The sequence below is a fragment of the Schistosoma haematobium genome, chromosome 3, assembly GCF_000699445.3.
Source record: "Schistosoma haematobium chromosome 3, whole genome shotgun sequence".
NCBI lineage: Eukaryota > Metazoa > Platyhelminthes > Trematoda > Strigeidida > Schistosomatidae > Schistosoma > Schistosoma haematobium.
Genome location: NC_067198.1, coordinates 32,098,858 through 32,113,859, shown reverse-complemented (window position 1 = coordinate 32,113,859; position 15,002 = coordinate 32,098,858). Strand labels below are relative to the sequence as shown.

Sequence of the window (15,002 nt, the reverse complement as noted above, 5' to 3'; positions counted from 1 at the left end):
GTGGATTCATGCACTGGGCCACAGCTTTCGTCTGTCGTTTGAGGGCCAAATATGCTAGTCAGTTTCCAAACCTTTGAAATATAGGGTAGAATATTGATCTATAATACGACGGTTGAAAGTTGAATGATAGCACCAGCGAGTAGAAACTTTACACCTTAGAGCTCTATGACCATTAAATCTGTTATTGTTTGAATCCTTTATTCGTTTAAACATGAAGAACTCTGATAATTCGTTTGCATGGATTGGTTTTCCTAATTATAACACAGTTGCTGTTTTTCACTAAAATTTCCCATCCGTTTTAAGAAGTTATAACGTCTGTGGAAATGCCACGAGTCCAACTTTGAAAGCGTCTACTATGTTGTTTCTTAGAGTGGATTCAGACATTCAAGATCATTTATTTATTTAGTTCACAGCTTCATTCTAAAGAAAAACTGTTTCTACTTAAAATGTTATGAAAATAGATATATCTTGCTGAATTCCACTTGAGTAGAAATAACCTTGAACAAGTTATCCATGTATACTTTCAATTTCCTGTTCTTTTTACTTCGATAGACAGTATCTCGTTGTTTCTTACCATTATCGTCATTATCATTATTATCTATTTTTTTAACCAGGCTACTACAAACAAGCTTTATTGATATGGAAAATATGTTTGATTTATTAGAACAAGAATTAGATGTTGCCGATGCACCGAATGCTCAAGCATTAATTGTCAAAGAAGGTGCTGTTGAGTTCAATAATGTCTGCTTCTTTTACAACCCAGAGTAAGTTTATTTTCTATCAAAAAATTATGTGATATTACTTCTCTTTCCAATAGTATGACTAACCTAAATTCCTTCCGAAATAAACATCCATAAATGAATGTAAAGGGTTTGTGAAGATTAATGTTTCACTATTGGTATTAGGAACTGATCTTGGTTACACACGCAGTGAGGACCGGAAAGCACTGGTTGGTCGTGACCAGCGAAGTTGCCCACTATTCGCTTTGGAATAGGATAGCGCAATACCTCTAATTGATTGAGGTTATAAATATGATGAACCATTGGATACTAGCTCAGTGTTTTGAAGGTTAAGCGCTCACCGTAGGACCTACAGATTCTAGATTTGATTCCTCGTAGACATGCGTCGCTAAGTGTTCCCACACTAAGACGATATATTTGTCAAATTGTTCCTGGTTTTCAGTGGTTATCTAAGGTCCTTTGTTTAATCAATCAGTTACAAATAATAAAAATCTGGGATGAATTGGTGTCGTACAAAATCGTCATATTCTTATGTCATCACGTTAAAGAGCGATTACCAAGACCTGAATCAAAAATTGTAAAATAATTATCAACGACAGTAAAAAATTGAACATATGGAATATAACTGAAAGGAATGAATAAAATCCGCTACTAAAAATTGCCAAATAATGTTAAACTCAAGGTTCAAAATAAAATGGAGAGTGTATGCATCCGTCTCACTGAATCTATTTTTAAAGCTTATCGTCTAAATTTTCTAATTATAGGGTATAATTATTTTACGGATGGTAACTTTAAGGTCTAGCTTTCTGATTGATATCATGTCGTAGTTTGATCATCTGTATGGGTCTTTCAACTCAATTCTATCCCAATCAGCTTGATATATTGAGAAGAAATTGACTAAGCACGTTTAATGATTTTTAAGTCACATTGGTCGATAAAAGTACATAGTCTCATCAGTTGGCTTGGCTGCTCCATTTAGTACTGTATGTCTTATCTCAGCACTAATCGCTGGCTCTGTCATACATCTTACTCTCGAAACATCTAAGGTCAGATACTTGATTAGTTGTAACTTGTTGTAGTATACATTTTTATATAATTTCTTGAGTTATCAACATCAACCTTTTACAATATGACGTTTTCATGCTTCTTACTTTGAACTGTTAATCTACTTCAACCTTTCTAAACAAATTTTAAAGAGTAAATAAAATGACCTAAATTTATACTTTCCATTAGATATAGAGCATTAATCTTGATAGACATTTGTTTTTAACTCAATATGATCGTAATTATTACGTATGTGACGTTTGACTTAATAATTCTTACATCTAACCGGTATTTTCAAGCGTTATTTACTCATAAAAGAACTGAGCTGGAGTTTCACGACTAAGTATAACACCTCACTTTCTAATCGACAATTATATATATATATATATATATATATATATATATATATATATATTCCTTGAAAAGCTGCCGTCAAATGTATTGGTAATGTGTACAGTGCATTGTAAGTCTCTCATGCATGAAGTTCGTTTATCTTATGGCATTCTTGTGAACGAGAAGCTACGTGGAGACAATCAATTGTATTTTGATACGGAATTACAGAATTCTTTCGTCAAATGTGAAAAGCCTGCATTCAATACTTCATTTGATAATCCTCCAGCAATTGCATCAAACCTCATCGTTCCTCCGTTGCCATGACAATTACTTTTTGTCCTCTTCGATCCGATCATCCCAACCTCCTACCAGGTATTCCGCTTCTGATTGGTTTTATCTACTATTTATGTCAACATCAGTAGCATACACCACACCATAACCCAAATAGTTTGTACAATTGATAAATTATTATAATCGTACTTATTAAATTTACTAATCTTAAAATGGATAAGTACTAAAATAAATTACCAATTAACTAGTATTGGTCAAGTAACTAATCAATTTTCTTTTTGGATTACAAAACAATACCTAATTGTTCACAGTTATTAGATAAACAGTGAATAAGTACATCTTTCTAAATAGTTATCTGTCTGTATTTAATGCATAATGTTTTCTTAATTTATGTATGTACGTTGTAGTTTGTTTTTTTAGACAATCTTTATACTATAATTAAGCCATCTTGCCATAATTATGATCACGATTATGATTATCATTAATAATAATATCGTTGTAATAAATGTAAAAATGTTTATTTTATTGACTAATTTTTACTCACTAACTAGTAATTCTTTCCATGTTCATGGAGCACTTTTGGTGCTGATCGCGTTGCAATATGGTCATCAATCGAAATGACTATACATTCCAGCGACCATCTTTGAATGTTAGGTAGTTCATGACAATTGTGAGGAAGTTCTTCACCGAGGCTTCATGCTAATTAGTATTAATCGCTAAGGTCAATTTGCTATCTTAAGAGAAATGATGCTTTTTTTTACCTCGAATCACTTATCATCGAAGTGTAGCAGGATTCGACTTACGTACTATTAGATAAAAGTGTTATGATGTGCAGTCGTCCGAGTTAGCTACTGAAATTTTCGCTTCCTCTACGCATACCCAAACCACCTACTTGAGTAAGGAAATCAAGCGAGAATGGAAAGCTGTTATTGGTTAGTAGATTCGAAAATACATGCACAACTTATGGGAATTTATTTGTTTCCTCCAATCAAAGCAAGAGACAATCTAAACAAATATGGAGACAGTGAGGAGTCAAAGTCCATCAATAACCAACCAAGATGAACATTGACAGGACAAGATTTTAGTCATATGTGAAAAACTTCGAAACAAATTAAATTTTATAATGGCTAGTACTAATATTGGGCTGCCTAAAGTGAATTAAATCGAGCGGAATTCAAACCTAGGCTTTATTACTTGAAAGTAAGATTGACACAGCCACTAAGACAGACTGTCGTAAGCAACGTAGAACCTGGGATATACGTGCATCAGTTCAAGTTGCCATACCATATGAGCGCAGTGCGGTGAGATTATTCAACAAAATTCGAGAGCAGTAGTGGTATCAGTTGTAATAGACAAGATTAGAGATAAATAGTATGTTTCAAGAAGAAATGAAAAATTATTCCAAGACTGAAGATCTAAGTGAAGACAGAGTAGATATGTCTGCATCACTACAGCCCATTCTGAATCTTGTCACCCAACGTCTGCAACTACCAGTTGCGATAGTCAATCAAATCCCAACCAAGTAGTATGCATCTGCTGGACAGTATACTCATCCGATTGGCAGATGGACATGTCACCTGATCTATAGGTGATGGAAGTTATCAGAATCCAAGTGAACCTTCTAGACCCGTATCGATGTTTCTTCCGATGCAAACCCACGAGGACTGATGAGACTCCCAAGATGATTGAAGTGGTCTATGTGCCCAACTACTTCATAGGATATTGTTACTGCGGACCAGTTCCCAAACAATATTTTTGATCTAGAGAGAAAGAGAGGGGAATGGATCTAAAACATTGTTACATTATTGACCAAGGCAATCAAAGACTGCATTTGTTTCATCTACAGCAGCAACAAAGTACTCAGTCATAAGTTTGATTGCTTTGTATTCATTCTAGAACTTGCACATGAGAAGTTTGATGGACAATACACCAACGTTGTGTGATAGTAACTACAATCCTTAATTGTATAGTGCTTCACAATTTTCTGTACGTTATCTGATTACATACCCCCGTAAGGATTCATAAAGATTATGAATTATTTCGAGGTTTATTCACAACATGTGTTTACCAATTCACTGATGACAATCAAGGTATGCTGAGAGCTTTTTTACCAATTCCGTGTTAGTCACTTCACTGTTAAAGTAAAGGGAAGCCCAGCTAGATGTTTACCCATAATTTAGAACATGCTAGTGGTCACAGAAATTTACTTTCCTGATTTGGAATATTAAACTTAATTCAACTCTACTGTCAATCAAGAAGAATCTTCTTACATCTCAATTTTATACATGGTTAACTGCCTTCTTATTTCATTCAGGCGTCCAATTTTAAAAAATGTATCATTCAAAATACCGAAGGGTCACACTGTTGCCTTGGTAAGTGATAATTTAATGTCTGTTTAACTAACAAATTTAACAGTTTCATTATTCTATAATCAACATTTCGACAATATTTCACCCGCTTTGAATTTTTAATTTTCATTATCGATTAAACTAACCTTACCAGGTGCTTATGCATCTCGGTTTGAAAACACAGCAATTTGTTCCCTATTCATAATCAACATCTTTATTTCTACTAGATTCACATTCTCATGGTAGACTAAGAAGGTCTATTTCGCCAAAGCCCTTTAGCTCAAAAAGTACTAGTGTCAAAGTTGAGATTTTTTGAAAAACGAACAAGTGAAATAATGATTTATTTTGTATTTAAGATACTAAAATTAAAAGGAAAAGAAGACTTCGATGGCCTAACACTAAATATCTTTAGGTGTGGTGGTACAGTATTATTATTCTGACTAACTACTTCATCTTTGATTTTTCCTGTCAATAGTGACAATTTATTGTTCAGTAATCGTCTTCATTAGTTTAGATTTTAGTATCATAGATGTATAATCATCTCGAAAATTTTAAATTGAAGATCATGAAGGTTTTAATTTAGAATGTGGGTATATTAACTGAATCATGGTTTCCTACCATAGCTCAGTACCTAGACAATCATCAGCTCTCATCACCAATTGAATTACTTCACTATAGCTCAATAGTGTGTTAAACTGTAATAAATCCGTAGCGATTACAGTACACTCTCAGTCTAGTCTCAGATCTTCGGTCATGTTAAAATTTGAAATGAGTTAGCATTCAAGGTGAGTACATAAAATAATGTATCTTATAGTTGATCACTGTATTTTAATTTAACTTGTAAAGATATTGTACGATAGTCAACATCTCCCTCTAAGTTCTCCAAAATCGTCCTTTTGCTTAAAGTTTGTTTCTTCGACTCATAAACATAGTACAGTCGAAAAGTAGGGAGTATTAACACTTTTATTTGTGTCACCAGTTTTTTTGGCTCAGTTATACAAAAGACTTTTTATCTATAATCAACTTACACCAGTTGTTTATTCTAGATTTCCAACAGAATTCAAAAATAGTGCTTTGTGTTACCTCCGTAGCATGAAATATAGCTTTATAGGTGTTTTGGACGCATTTTTGACCGAATGGTGGGAAAAATGTTGCTTGATATTTGTAAATCCTCCTTTGTAAGTCATAATGTAAACTAACGTATATTGATTTGATATGTCTATCCTTCAGGGCACAATGCCATACCACAAGCAAACCACCCTTGCACCTATTCTTATCAAACCTGCTAACAGCAATGATAATTATCTCTTTGCATACTCTTGTGAAGTCTAGTGTAGATCATGTATATATCACCGAATCTGTTGTGAGATGACTCAGCTAGTTGAATATAAAATTCCTCATTATTCCATGAAACGTAGTTTCTTTTATCCCAGCACTTTTAAAAGATGTCACCAGCACTATGTAAATAATATTGATAAAACGCAGAGTCATAAAATACCCTCAGCCTGAAATGGTCATGTTACACAAGTGTATAAAGTATTAGCTTCATGATATTTATCATGAATACAATGCTTTCCCATGTTTGTACATCGTTTATTTTGGTTGTTATTATTAACTAATATATAATGTCAGCTGTGGATATAGTATTAGTAGGATATTTTGAAGGTATCCCAATGAACTGAAATCTGGTAATGAACGAATTAACAAAATCATGAACCGATCAGTGCTAGATCATTATTGAAAACCTGGAAGCACTGGACGACCGTTTCGTTCCTAGTATGGGACTCGTCAGTGCGCATCCCCGATTTCGCACGTGGGACTCAAACCAAGGTCCCATACTAGAATGTAACAGCCGTCCAGTGCTTCCAGGTTTCCAATGATGATCTAAGATTGATCGTATCATGATTTCAATGAAACTCAATAATCTCCACGACCCTTTACTGAGGATAAATCAACGTTGAGACTGGAAAAAAATGTTTCAAAGTTACTCTTAAAGTTCATGACTGAACTAGTGGAAAGACCATAATGAATGGACCGATATTAAAATAAAATTGGCTGATAAGATTAGTTAAATGTTTGATGTATATTAAAAGTTAGACACAAGTGGTTTTTTCTCCCATACATCGACAAATGTTATCAGATAAATAAAAATAGATTAATAAGTTAAGACTACTTGTAAGTAGTGTTAGTCTTAACGTTAAGTCAACATTACAAACTAACCAAATCTCTTTCACATTATAAACGAATCCCCATAATCATTTGTTAATCTTATATTTTTTAAGTGGGCATCTATTTTTCTCCATAAAATTGGTCATTTGTAAAGCGACATATATTCATAGAATTTTATTTTCTTATTCATAGGTACAGTCAACCACAACAGTAAAAAAAATTAATCACTTTGCATTGATTGAAATAGGTCTCCAAAACTAAGAAAAATTTAACGACAATTATGGTGATATTTCATTTGGTTTGAGTTTGTATGACAAAACAAATCATTAAGATTCCTGTTACATATTTAATTAGTCTACATAATATGATATGATTATGATACTCTCTTGAAATGTACGTGATTGTGACATTGAACGATTGGAAGGGGATTGATAGGAATACTGCTAACTATATTTTTTAGTGGTTAGCACATTGAAACAACAGTCATCTGAGGTCTCTAGTTGCTTTTCCACTCAGTAACATAGTCAGAAATATTACCACTGTTTTATTCAAAACGCGATTGCTTCTAACCATTCAATGTCAGGTATTACGTCCTTATATTCAGCCTGATAATCCTTATGGATTCAGTAAAAGAAAGTTATCCTGACAGCACTAATGAACTTACTTTGATGCTTCAAAAGAAAATTTACTGGAATTTCCATATTATGGAAATATGCGCATAATTCATAGTCTGAACTATTTTGCTTAAATTTCGGGTATAATTAAACTTTACTCAGTTCAGTCATTAATTTAATTTCATACACAGTATGCCTCTTGACTTTCTGTTGTTTTTGGTTTATTTTCCGAAGGTTGGTGAATCAGGAAGTGGTAAATCAACAATTGTTCGACTTTTGTTTCGATTCTATGATGCCACTGAAGGAGAGATTTTAATTGATGAACAAAATATTAAATCAGTTACTCAAGCATCATTACGTCAGTCACTTGGGGTTGTGCCACAAGTAAATATGTTTATATATGTTTTATTCGATTTTTATCACTATTCTTTATTCTAAATAATTTTATCTTTATAGATATTTTTGTTGTTTGAAAAATTACTAAGTGTAAAGTTAAATTAAACAGATTTGAACTGTAGAAAACCATAGGTTTTTGGAGATTACATAAACAACTCATCATTAAATGTGAATATGCACGAACTTAAGTATCCATTACTTCAGGTTTATCATGTACAATAAAACGTTTACTAAATATCTCTGTTACTACAAAAAAATGCAATTCATAAATAAAACTAAATCCCCATTACAATATAACAGTATCAATGTACACCGCAGTATTTACAGCATGGAAGCTATTCTACTCCTAACTATTCACCTTGGTTACTACCTTGTCATTGAGAAAGTCGTGATACTAGTGAGAAGCTATAGCCTTCAGCTTAGCAATATTCAAACCAATGAAAAATATTTGAGATAATTTGGTAATAGGGATATGATAAATTGGTATTTAGTCAGAATTAATCCAAAAAAGTAAGTTTCAGGTTCGAATTCAACTCCACCCACTTCAGTTTAAACAGCCGAACAGCATTCTTTGACGTCACACAAACATTATGTAGTTCACTGCTAAACACATTAACTTGTACTTGGAAAATGAGTTAAATTATTAAGTTTGATCAGGTTGAAAATTGTACTTTTACGTCTCCAGCCTCCCCAGAAAGCTTTTGTGCTAGGTATTTATTTTCATTCACTAATTTCAACTATTTGAACTTAGAAATTGATCGATGGTATCAATGATTTCACTCACCATACATTCATTAGTACACGCTCATGTACGTAGTTACAGAAACGTCTCAACCATTTGAAAAGACACGTGAAAAACGTACATTATTGTTATTGGTTTTCATTTCATTGGCACAGAAGAAATCCTATAACTTCCGATACTAAGTGTAAATTTAATTGGCATATGTACCTTTTAGCACTTATGTAATCAGGATTTATTCTGAACCTTTTGTCTTATATATCTCACTGACTGGAATAGTTCTCATCAGACTGATCCTGCTCTTATTTTATTGCGTCCCATGATTACCAAGTCCTTTGATTCTAACATAAACGTTTTAAATTTTTCGAAGATACACTTAAGAAAATGAATACACTGCTTGTGTGTTTGAACTAATCTCCAAGGTATTACAAGAAATTGTGTTTTATAAGTAATACATTTATTAAAGAATATGTGGGTTTCATCTAGTTGTAGTGTTCCTTTTAACAGCAACAAGCGTCGTTCTTTACTTTTCATTGACGAAAGTTCACTTGCAGTTCTGAGTCCACACAGTTTGTTTGCATTTAAGATAGAAATACTACTGAGTGCCTAGAGATAATTTTTCTTTTTTACTAGAGGATAACAAAATAAGAATAAGTATTTCAGTAAGTGTAGAACTGATTATGTCAACACCATATGATGATTACAATATCAGTTACATTCAAAGAATCACAAATAACATTGATAATAACTTAATCATAGACGAGTAATCGAAACTTTTAAATGCTCACAAATGAAATCACTTAGGAGCTTCATGGAAATCATTTTTATCTTCTGTGTCAAAATTCTTAGCCACCAAACAAATTTTGCAACATGATTTATCTTTCAATGATAGTAATTAATTAGTCCGGGTCAATGTACAGTTTTCACAAAAATATCTTAAAACCCTCATTTACCATAAGCTCTGACTTAAAAACTGTCAGCTTTAATAGAATAACACAATTTGCTCGATGACAAATAAAACGAATTCTCTCTCAAATGAAGTGATTGAAATCAGTATGTCTTTGTAATTGTGATAACAGTCAACGAAGATGTCACAGTGATGGAATTAATAGAAAATTACTTACTCAGTTAACTAACCAACTAATTAGTTTATAGAGGTAGCAGTTAGTACTTCTAGTATTATTATTATTAGCTTTATTCAATATTATATTTTTGATACAATATAGGATTCTCAGCACAAAGTATTTCAACAAGTTTCAGTTTCTTACTTGGTCGATCCTGACGTTAAATACTGAGTGATCTTGAGTTAGAAGTTAGCAGTCCAGTCAATCGACATCTATATAATGTACATTCTTTTCGGTACATATTGCCAGCAACCACGATATCTCTGATTGGGCCTTTTGTAACTTGTACAACGAAACGTTATAGTTTTCAGAAACGCACTTGAATAGGTTATGCGATTAATAGACATAATGATGTATTAAAACAAACAAAAGTAGATAACTTGTTAAAATATTTAGATGGCAGGAACAGGCAGCCCAGATGTTCAAGCTATAATAGTAGTAGTGTGATGTGTGATACTGATGTGGACAGATATAAGTAGTATGTGTCACCAGTCGAAAGTGGAATGCCTGGTGGCAAAAGGTTGAAAAATCGAAGAGAAGAGAACGAGAACAGAGAGTGATTGGTGTGGGAACGGAGGAACAATCAAATCTGAGATAATTGATGAACATTTTGTAAATGAATTATTTACTGTATGATTCTCAGATTTTCCTAAGACACTGCGTGTTTTAATACATTTGGTTGTCCCCACTTGTGTTCTCATTCACGACAGTAGTAATGCTGAATAGATTAATGTTACTACTATGTTCATCACAAACAGTTGAAATCATATGTTCAAGTCCATTTCTCACTATGTAAAATACCAATTAAAATTTTTTTTTAATTTTTGATTAAATAAGCAACACTTTTATTAACCAGATAGATGGTAAGTGTAGAATAACTGTTAGATAACTTATCAATGTAATGAACAAATACACTGAAAAGATTGCATACACACTAATGAATATGTATATATAGTACTTAAACAATTAATCAACTATTAAATTTACTCTTGTGATGTGATTTATAGCTTAATTACTAGGTTACTTCTAAAATTGTAAGTTTATATCATTATTGTTTTACAGGTGGATCTCTTTTTATAGTTTATATTAATTAATACTTTTTGAGTTATTGATAAATGAAATTGTCGGCTTTGTCTTCAAAATAGAGTTTCTGTGTATTGTATTTCATTGTCATCTACTCTTCACTATTAAAAACTTATGGTGTTCCACTTTAACAAAATATAAATACACTCACTAACTCAGTATTGATACTACATATTATGGATAATTTTAGGTCTTGATCAGCCAGTCAAACGCAATGTAGAACCTGGGAGATACGTAGATCAGTCCAATTTCCCATACCCAATTAGCACAGCGAAATTGAATTATCAAAGAAACTCCGAGAGAAGTAGAGGTAATAAAACTTGAGATCTAAGAGAAGACAAAAAGCGAACGCACGTGCACCGTTACAGACGATTTAGAGCCGTCGTTCAAGGTCTCTAACTATTGGCTACGACAGTCACACAGACCTCAACTGTCTAGTCTACACTTGTTAACATGGTTTAAACCAACTGTGAATAACTTCATAGACTTGTTAAACATTTTGGTTTCATCGATCCTTCCTTCCCTCCAACCTACTCTTACACCAAGCATCACCCGTCGAGGTGGGTGGTGGTTGTGGATACGTAACACATGTGTCAACCACTTCAATTGATGAAAATCCTCTACCTCATCAAACAATCCACCATATTTACCCAGTAGCCTAACCTAACCCAGGCATTGCTTACTTGATGGTCCTGAAATACACGACTAATGCTTCAAAAATATCTGTAATCAAGTACTGGTAACTTACGAGCATCCTTTACTCTTAATGACCATGTTCCACAACCGTAAAGTGGAGCGGAGAGAACTGCTACACAAAAAGCTCGTCCTTTGTTTGAAAGATGGATATCTAGCCTAGCTTCCAAATGCCCTGGTACGGCCGAAAGTGGGGAGAGTCCGCTCTCCCTCTCGAAATGCTCTCACATGGCCACGCGTATATAGCCTCTGCCAGGGAAGTCCTACTCACTGCCTTCTTGGGAGGGGTGTTGTTTGCGAAACTGAGAGGACGAAAAGCGAACGTCCGGCGCTTTAACCGGGTTGTTGGACATGGATAGTCCACCCACGGAAGTTGGAAAACCCTGATTCCAAACCAATGGTGCACATGGGTTCCAGTATTCTGAAGGAACAAATGGCGTATGAACCAATTATTGGTCACCGGCTACCATGGGACTGCATCTCCTTACGTTGCTCCACTGCCTTGTGGGTCGGACCTTCAGTTCGAAGGCTCCGGGTGTGACCCCCTAAGAAAACCATCTGGTTCGGTTTGGGCACCCGGGTAGTATCACAGCCCTCACACATCAAATAAGATCTGTGTGGCGCATATGTATTTGGTGCCTCATTGTACCAGTATCTATTTGTTAAAATAAAATATGCCACAAGTGACGCACGTTACCAAAGCGAATCGAGATTTCTCAGTCCGTGCCGATATTTCATCTTGATCATCTGAATTTGACTGTAATCTATGTTTTCCTAATCCTAATATCACTGACAATCATGTGATTAATTTACCAAGTGCAGATTCGTGTATTGGACTTTGAGCTACGCTACTTATTGGCTGAAGTAGGTGGGATTAGACTTAAACTTTCGACTTAGTAATTGAAGGACTGATACTGTAATCATTGAACCGATCCTATACTTCACTCCAACGACTATCTCTGTATAACATTGTTTTATAGTATTCACTTGTAATTGAGTTATGTAATATCTGACATGATAGTTTAGTTTAAACCAATATATGTAGTTAAACTATCATTCATATGACAATTTTATACATATGAATCGGTGACTGATTTCAAAGTTAAAAACATGAATAGCAATCAACTCTCATAGTTACATAATAATAGTAATTCTGAAATCACTAGCTAGAATTCTAATCTCTTCTAAACTTTTTATTCAATCAGAAAAAGACGAAATTGTTAATAAGATAATTGTATTTAAATATTTTATTTCTTATATTTTAATACAGGATACAGTTTTATTTAATGATACAATATATTATAATATACGTTACGGACGTCAGTCAGCTGATCGAACAGATATTGAACAAGTCGCCATTGCCGCTGACATACATCGATGTATTTTAGAGTTTCCAAAAGGCTATGAAACAATAGTTGGTGAACGGGGTTTAAAATTAAGTGGTGGAGAAAAACAACGTGTAGCTATTGCCCGTAATCTTTTAAAGAATCCAACTATTATGATTTTAGACGAAGTAGGTTGAATAGGTATATTGCACGGTAATTTTTAATATATATATTGGTAATATCAACTTGTTTTTTTTAATGAACGTTCTGATCAATTATTGACAAAACTCATATACTACAATGAATATTGACTTTTTTTCTTTCTGGATGTGTATTGCGAGTTGTTATAAGAGATGAAGTATCAGAAATTCTATTGTCTGGAGAACTGGATTATTTATTTTGGTCGAAGCTATTTTGAACTTGTTAGCAAAAGAACTCTCTGTACTCTCCTTACTAGGATTATCTACACTTTAACAAATCAATGTATATTCTGAATTTTGTGGTTAAAGACTCGACTAGTTGAATATGTATACTACAACTAACCTTCTATGGCAGTCTGAAATAATCATTGCGTAATCAACAAAAATGTGGTCTAATCTTTCAATTTGTTTTTTTAAGTGAAAATGTAAAATAAAAGCTATTAGTCAATTCATTACAACATTAGATATGATATAGTTAGATGCTGTCAGAAATCCGGAACTAAGTTTTTATGTTCATTAGATATGTCGATTGTTTACAAGAAACAGTCGAGTTAAGTTTAATAGAGTACCTTAACTCTATAAGGTTTAACTTCTTAGATGTAGATTCGTGTACTTGAAATTTCACAAAGGTCAAGCGGTAAAATACTTTTCATCTATCTCTGATTAACTTCAGCCATGTTCTAGGATATAATCCAGTTGACTAACTATTAGTTTAACATTGTATCGTGACCTATAAACATATTTACTTCATGTTTCTTAATCGTTGTATGCTGTCACTCGAATGAACGCTTTGATTTTCATTTTCGGGTAGTGGAGATTATTGAATTCAAATCATGTATGCGCATTGCTGAGGAGTCCCATACTAGAACAAAACAGTCATCTAGTGCTTTCAGGTTTTAAATAGTGACTTAACATTGATCGGTTCGTGATTTGAATGGTTTCAGTCTTCCCCTAAGAATCACTAATGACAATATGTATTACTGAAGATGTCTAGACTGAGTTATACCGATTCATCACGTTGACTTGGTAAAGTCAAATAAGTGACCATACTTGCATTTCTTATACTTGTTCAAATATGTCTGAATTCAGGCTAGACATGTTTGTAGTTCATTTTGACAACGTTCAAACATATGTAGCTTCAGGAAACTAAGAATAAGATTCCATAGGCTGAAACTGTCAGGAATATTCAAAGAGTAAGAGAGTGTACAAGTTATGAGAGTCAGGAGTTTAATAGGAGGTGATCATTAAAGAGTAATAGAAAAATGAGGGTTGATAACTATTGTTATTATTTTACAGTTAGGAGTATACACGTGAATGGTAGTTCGTGACTGTCCGTATAATGAAGACTTTCATCTTTTTGAACTGCTTTAAAGAAAAAAACGTCTGACCAAATAGGCCAGGTGAAATTTGTTTGAACTGAGTAACACTTGAGTATTTTACACGTTGTGATAGTTGAATTATTCTGTCCATTTTGAACCACCCAATACCATAAGGTGATTTATAATGCATGGTTTTTATCCGCAATCTTTTTAAGCTAGTTAATTCAAGAACAAAAACATAGCATAACTGAGGCTCTTAATTGTCTTTGTAATACACCTTACTTTCGTCACATTCTTCTGCAGTCATCAATACGACTTCGTTTTCAAATCTCACAGTGGACATTATTTGAATAATGCCAGCTCCTTTTAGTTCTATACCGTATCAACCACTCTTTCCAATATAGTAGAATCTTAATGATTGAAATGGCTAGTTGACTTGTTATATTACGTAAGTCCAAAACCATGCTGACAATAACAACTATCAATTGTGATACATTAATTTCTGCTTAATGAAGTTTCCATTCACTGGGACAAGAGGTACTACTAATAAACACTGTATTCATTTTCTTCCATACTTTTCACTA

The 15,002-nt window shown here is 33.5% G+C and overlaps 1 protein-coding gene across 2 annotated transcripts in view; it reads left to right on the top strand.

The window, feature by feature from the left end:
• The window catches only part of HMT-1_1 (Homocysteine S-methyltransferase 1), a 29,954-nt gene that overhangs the window by 11,895 nt on the left and 3,057 nt on the right, over window positions 1–15,002 (top strand). The window contains exons 7-10 of one of the 2 annotated variants that reach the window (XM_051213633.1): window positions 615–764; window positions 4,723–4,780; window positions 7,774–7,923; window positions 12,845–13,087. In XM_051213633.1, the coding sequence (XP_051069624.1) occupies window positions 615–764; window positions 4,723–4,780; window positions 7,774–7,923; window positions 12,845–13,087 (601 nt within the window). Of the gene's footprint in view, window positions 1–614; window positions 765–2,883; window positions 5,935–7,773; window positions 7,924–12,844; window positions 13,088–15,002 lie in introns of those variants that run through there. The other variant, XM_051213634.1, reaches the window with a different exon arrangement.